Consider the following 7531-nt stretch of genomic DNA (forward strand, 5'->3'; position numbering starts at 1 on the left):
AATTACAAAAGAGGGCAGCAAGAGCTATTCTTGATGCACCGATTGAAACTCCGTCCACCTCTTTATTTACAAAACTCGGTTGGCTTACCCTTACACAGAGGATTCTTTACAATAAAATTGTCTTATCATTCAAAATTATTACATTTAATACTCCACTTTATCTAAATTTCCATTTTATTGAAAAATCTCTTGTTTCCAAAACGGATATCTTGCTCCGTTCACAGACCAGTAAATCTCTTTTTCTTCAAAAATGCAAAACGGAATCCATGAAACGTACTTTTCATTATTCTGCATGTCTTTTATGGAACAATCTGCCCTTTGATATAAAGATGTGTAAAAATGTTGAAAATTTTAAGATTAAACTGAAAACTCATTTATTTTGCACACTGAAGGAACCATAATATTCAACTGATGACATACTTATTATTTTTAACTTGCAACTGCATTCTATTTTATTTTGTGTGTAATTATAGTGTTCTTCCTATATTCTACTTGTATAATGTATATGTTTTGTAGTTTGGGAGTGACTTATCAAACTTCCCACTTTAAAATGCTATTGCATTTCTAATGATTTTAAATTTATCCTGATATTACATGTATATATGTCTTTGTAGTTTAGGAGGGACCTATGGAAGATTAGGTTTTTTTTTGCAAACTAAATACGTTGCCTCATTAAATAAAGTTTTTATTATTATTATTATTATTATTAATGTACATGTAGATTAAAAACATACACTTAAAATTAAGAATATTTAAGATTAGGGTTAGATAGCTAAAGTAATTTAATTGTTTTGTTAGTATCCTAACATTAAAGTTACTTTCAAGTTACCAATCTGTTTCACAGAGAATTACGAGTCTCGTATAATATCTCTGTCATAGATGACTGCCTTAACACGTGCTGTCACAGCACGCGGTGTGAATCATTGGCTGAATGGCGCGTGCATTGTTTACATAAGACATAACTGCTTCGGAGAGAATGCTGCATTTTAGTCAATTTAATACCCATTTACGCTAAATCGGAAATAATTTTTACCTACAAATACGTCAAACGCCTTTTTTTATTTTTCCAATATATACAAAAAATGTTTTAGAATTTAATTTGTCGCAGGAAAAAAGTTAATATTTCTAGCTCATTAAGCCGCATCAATGTCATCCTTATCAGTGATTGTCGCGGCCAAGCAAATATTCACTGCGGATCAGTGTGTCAAGTTACATTAGAAACTTAATTGTTAGTATCCTGATATTAAACCAGCTTTCGGTTTATGTTAGAAACTAATCATAAACTAACAGTATGAATCCTGAAGCAACAATTTATGTGAGATTAACATTCAATTTATAACTAATAACAAATATGTTAAATATTATGTCTGAATTCCACATATTTATCATTTGTTAGAATGTACACACACTGGTATAATTATTTGATCCAAAATTACTGTTATTCAAAGCGAATAAATTATTACATCATTTTCTAACATAAAAATAACCATAACTATTCTGACGTAAAAGTAATACATTTAACAATATGATTTTTAACCACAGACATACTTATTATATATATTTACAATCTAGTCTATACATACTTGTACTTGCATCTCTTTCTATTTTAACAGGACAACTACTTGTGTGTTGTTTTAGATGACCACTAGTGGTAAATGATTCACTACAAAAATCACAAGCAAAAGATTTTACTCTAGTATGGATTCTCATGTGCGTATTTATATTACTCGCTCGATTAAATGATTTACTACAAACATCACATTTATACGGTTTTTCGCCAGTATGAGTTCTGATGTGTTCACGTAGATGACTACTTTGTGTAAATGATTTACTACAAACATCACAAGAAAAAGGGTTTTCACCGGTATGGGTTCTGGTGTGTACATGTAGGCCACTATTAGTGGTAAATGATTTTCTACAAACATCACAAGAAAAGGGTTTTTCACCAGTATGACTTCTGATGTGTACATGTAGAGAAACTTTTTGGCTAAATGATTTATCACAAACATCACATTTATATGGCTTCTCACCAGTATGAATCATCATGTGTTTACTTAAACTAAAATAGTTTGTTAGTGATTTACCACAAATATCACATTTATAGTTTTTTTTGGTGACAGAATGCTTTGACATTTTCAGTTTTTCTCTTGATTCGTCTCTCTGAAAATAAAAAAAAATAGGCTTAATAATTAATCACACATTTGGAATATTTTTCTCTAAAACATATTGTTAGGCATAATAATTAATTAGAGAATTCAAATGTTTTTCTATCAAAACTAACCATAAACCATATTACCTTTAAGGTTGAATAGTTTTAATCTCAGTGAGACAGTTGCTCGCGTATGTTTATATACAGTCCATTATAAATTAAATATTATATCAAATTATTCATTTGTTTACCCTGGCCTTATCTGACATGATACGATCACAATTTAATATGGGTGTATAAAAGGTTGTATTTAACATAAGATGACTATTTGGGTACTGATTTTTGTAATGTTAATAGATGGATTATCCCATAAAATACTAGTATTATCTATTGTCTCTGTTACAGCTGACTATTGCCTATTAAAGGGACAATAACACTCTTGCTGGCTTGAAAGCTCCAGAAAATAAATAATATCTCTATCTAAGTACTAGATGTTTAAGTGTCCTACCTGTTGTGTAAATTTTCCATTACATCCTATTTTACTTGTCCAGAGGGTTCGAAAATATTTTTAAATCAAAGTTTCATTTGAAAAGGTTTACGTTAGACGTTTCAAACCATTATGTTGAATTTTTCAAAATGTGTTAAGATGAAATTTGTATCATCAATTAATTGAAATATTCTAAAAGAGTACAATTTGTTGACCAGAATAAAGATTGGGACATATTATTCAGTTACAACAAGAGTGGTATTGAGCCTTTAACAGTGAACTATCAATAATTGAACTCTAAATAATCCATAAAGTATTATTGTCTATAATCTCTGTTACAGTTGACCATTATGTCAAGTTATGATTTATATCTACAACTTGGATGAATGACTGTATTAACGAGGTATTATTCAACAACTAAATCTGCCTACATGTATTGCAGCTCTCTCCGTAGGCCTTAAAGTTATGGAATTACGTAACAAGATGGGGGATGACGAAATATCTGGTGCACAATAGCCGGGCATCGGAAGTCTTGATCATAATGATTGTGATGTATGTACATTCATGTAAATAGAGATGTCCATCCAGAATTATATCATGATTATTATATGATGAAGTAATTATGTGTCATTCCATAATTGTACATTTCAGAAGGATGACTCATACTATACGTCACCCGCTCATGCGTAGTGCGCAGGAAGATGTTCGCCATGCTGATTTCTTGAAGTATACCATTTCGATGTTGTTTAGATGTAAATCATTCTTTTACTAATAAATGTTTGTCTACAACGAACATAATAATGATAGGTCTAAATTATCAGTGATATGCTTCTAAGTTAACCGTCCGTTTGTAATTCATTCATTCTTGCCATTTCATTTCTTCATGATCTTTCCCTACTTTGACAGGTTACGAAATGATCTGTTCCAATCAGGATGATATTTAAATATTTAAAAGCATAGGCCCTACCTTTGGATTTTTAAAGCGGAAATTGCAAATTTTCTAAGAAAGTCAAAACGTATTTATTTCTATGTCTTTTGCTCAATAGGTTGTCAACTCACAATTATACGATCATAGGTGTCATTCTCACACTTACAACTCATTTACACAGGAAATAACACAATTACCTCCCTTGTTTTCTATTCTCCAACATGGAGTAGCTTTTTTCAACGTTTGAAAATGAAGAGCAAAATGATATTCTTGCCAATTTCTCACCTGGCAATAGCGAATTATAGGATTATGGGATTATTCTTTAACAAGGTAGGACTGTTAGTGTTTATGGATACCATCTATTTTCAGGCTTTATTTTAATAAATTTTAAAAATATAACTTAAAAATTTGCTATTTCCGCTTTAAATACAACAGAAGTTAGATTATTAAAATGTCAGTCCAAAGAATTTATTACACATATGTTCGTTTCTCTAAAATTGAAGAAGAGAGTACCAATAACCCTTAAGTTAATTGTCTTCAACTTTGACCCCATCGGCACATATGGCATCGTGATATAATATAAATACTTCCATAATTTTGTGTGTCTTCATCAAAGTATTCACATTTACTAGTATCAGGGCTAGAAATTCATGTGAATCTCCAAATCTGATTCTCGCAAGGATTCTCAAAAGAGCTTACGCTGCGAATCTATAAAGATTCGCGTAAAATTTTTCTTAAAAAAAAAAAAAAATCTCGGAGAATTTTGAGTCCAACTGTTGAATGTCAGTCAGGGTTAGTTTTCTTAATCGATTGTATTTTGTAGGATTTAGCCGATTGATGTTTAATCTAGCCAATTGGTAAAACAATGAATCGGCCACATGGTATCATAAATCAATCTACTTGTCTTTTATCTAATATTACAACGCGTTAATTATTACTTGTTAATAAAGAAGTGTCGGCTACAACAACAGTCATATTGCGAATCGGCCATATGTGATTCATAATCCGAGAAATTAGCACATTTAACGGTGATTTTGATAATCCGGTAAAAAAACAAAACAAGCTTGCTGATAATTCATATCCTACTAGGTTCAGTAAAATACACCACGTGGTGAATGAAGACGATTGCGGCATGGTTTGCGAATCGCGCATCTTCCACACTCCGCCTGTGTGAATTCCAGGTATTAAAATAATAACTGGATCATACATTGATGGATTCACTGACCAGTTGTTAGGTAAAATTAAATCTTCATTGAATATAATCCCCTGATAGAACACCGAATACACGGAGAGATAAACAGTGGATATTTTCCCAACAGAATCTCGAATCCCGAATTCAATGACATGTGACATATTGGTTGGAATTAGGTCAATAAACCAGTTCTAAATAGCGTTTACCGTTATAATTTTTTATTTTATATACATGCTGACAGAGACTTAATTTTAAAAATATTATTGAAGGCTATATCATAGTCGTACCGAAGTTTATTTTATAGCAATTTCAGTTATGGTTGTCACGTGATCATTGTGCGGTTTGTCTATCATCGACGAATGAATAAAAACTTTTGCAAGTTACGTGACTAGTTGTGTGATGGACAAAAGACTACAAATTGTGCTATGAAGAAATGCCATGGTGCTGTATCAGCTTATTTTGACTACGGCATTTTCTGGATATTACTTTTGACACAATTTAAGTGTTTACTAAAAGCCCCATCTGACTGGGGTTTTTTTATCATTGTTGTTGTATTTTGGTGTTTTAGATAATCACAATAAACACAATTTTGTTTTTTAGACAGTACATGTATTATTAATTAAGATTCGGAGGATTCGCGCAGATTCCATCTTTGGTGAAAGAAAATGCTGCAGCAACAATTCCTTGGTTTGAATGACAGATATGTTACGGCTTTTTTAACTTCCGCTTTCACGTATGGACTTACTTATTTTTTTCACATTCTAGCCTACTAGACTTATCACCTACAGTGTCATGTTTATCGACAAATAGTCGATTTTAATGCGCCAATTGATTGTTCATATTTGAAGGCAAACAAATATAGTTTTACAATTTTTGCAGGATGAATTTGTGACCTCACTAAATTTGACCAAATAATTATGGAAGGGGTGCAGGCTGTTTCGTAACTTGGCTGTTTCGTACTAATAGTTCATTTGTACCTCACTTCGTACCACAAATTGATTCGTACCTTTTCCTATGTTGTTGAAATCAGTTGGATTTGATCAAATCGTTTAATATGTTTCATCTTTATTTCAATTTCTTTCAAACACATTTAGGAAAACAAACTAATCAATTTGAGGTACAAATATCGTGCATATTCTAATTATGGCTCGGCAGCCACTTTTATAAATTTAGCGTAGCCGTTGGATTTGATCAAATTGTTTCACCTTTATTTCAATTTATTTCTTTTAACTGATTTCAACAACATAGGAAAAGGTACGAATCAATTTGAGGTCTGAAGTGAAGTACGAAACGGCTCATGCGAGGTACGAATGAACTAAGTACGAAACAGCCAGGTTACGAAACAGCTGACATCCTATGGAAGTGCGTAATTATTACGGATGAAAACAGACATGCTGGCGGGTCATGAAAAACTAACAATCAATTACCCGCAGCCTTACCTTTAATATTAAGAGTAATAAATCCAGCTATAAAGACTCTTGTTGTGAAGATGTTTATTTAGCACCTTAAGCTCAGAATAGTTTACCTCCAGTTAAAAAGTCACTTGAAATCTGTTGAGTTGTTAGCTTGTAAACACCAGTTTCATCCTTTACATCACTACTAGTAGAGGACCAATAGTCAATACTGAGCCTGAATAAATCAAAAACAAATAGTAGGCCTACATCACTACTAGAGGACCAATACTGAACCTAAATTAAGTAAATAATTAATATTAATTCATAATGCCCATCACATAAATGGCATAAATATTAAAATGACCATCCAAAATTAAAATAAATTTAGAAATGAAAGCAGCTGTACTGTAAATCCATTACGTGGTGTTATTATGAATATCTTACTTTTACTTCTAATGTCACTAAAGGTTATTATGTTTCTTCGTATTTAATAGAACATTAAATATTTATTTTAATCATCTATAATGACGATATATACCGGTAAGATACATTAAACAAATAAAATATCTCTGGATTGCTCGATCAGACGGTTGCCATTTTGTACCATTGGTTGAGTTTTAAATGTGACTTGGACCTTCTCCAACCCGAGTTTTTCATATTTGGACTTCAGGATTGGTCATTGTATCTGCTAGGTTATTTAATCCATAACTTAACTTATCAATATGAATGAAAGAGAGAGGCAACCTGCTCCTTGTCAGGTACAACAGAGAAGTCGAAACCATGCCATCTGACTCAATGGCAGATTGTACCTATCCGATGTCTATTAATTCAGATAATAAAGAATATGATGATTTATCTGATATTGCTAATATTACGAATAATCATTTTACCAATGTTACTGATGATATTAAACCTGTATATAACCCCCTTTCCAATAAATATTGTGAAAAGATTGATAAATTTGTTCAAAAAACAATTCCTCCTGACAAAGAATTTACCATAAATTATATCTCATGTGCAGATGTACACAAATATCTAAATATGCTCGATCCAAGTAAGGCTACCGGTATTGATTCTATAGGACCAAAAATTCTAAGGATGTCGACAGACTATATTTTCAAATCATTAACTTATATAATAAATTTATGCATCTCAAAAAATATTTTCCCTGAACAATTAAAATTTGCTAAACTTATCCCAATCCACAAGAAGGAAGACAAGGATCTACCAAATAATTATAGGCCAATTTCTGTCTTACCCACCATATCAAAAATATTTGAAAAACACATTAGTTCTCAAATTACAGAATATTTTGAAAAATACAAACTATTTTATGAATTTCAATCGGGTTTTAGGAAAAATCATTCGTGTTCAACAGCCT

At 31.6% G+C, this 7531-nt stretch overlaps 1 protein-coding gene across 1 annotated transcript; it reads right to left on the reverse strand.

Moving 5' to 3' along the window:
• Nucleotides 1-588: 588 nt before the first annotated feature.
• Nucleotides 589-6911, reverse strand: LOC126825347 (zinc finger protein 239-like). The gene is made up of 4 exons (XM_056101964.1): nucleotides 6689-6911; nucleotides 6196-6385; nucleotides 3762-3849; nucleotides 589-2160 (listed from the first exon to the last, which is right to left on the reverse strand). The coding sequence occupies exon 4, from the start codon at nucleotides 2131-2133 to the stop codon at nucleotides 1552-1554; it is 582 nt and encodes a 193-aa protein (XP_055957939.1). The 5' UTR covers nucleotides 2134-2160; nucleotides 3762-3849; nucleotides 6196-6385; nucleotides 6689-6911; the 3' UTR covers nucleotides 589-1551.
• Nucleotides 6912-7531: the final 620 nt, after the last annotated feature.

This window comes from Patella vulgata, chromosome 6 (assembly GCF_932274485.2).
Source record: "Patella vulgata chromosome 6, xgPatVulg1.2, whole genome shotgun sequence".
Taxonomy (NCBI): domain Eukaryota; kingdom Metazoa; phylum Mollusca; class Gastropoda; family Patellidae; genus Patella; species Patella vulgata.

What these genes read in the sequence shown, in the direction of transcription:
- LOC126825347 (XM_056101964.1), bottom strand. Translation starts at nt 2,133, where the DNA reads ATGTCAAAGCATTCTGTCACCAAAAAAAACTATAAATGTGATATTTGT.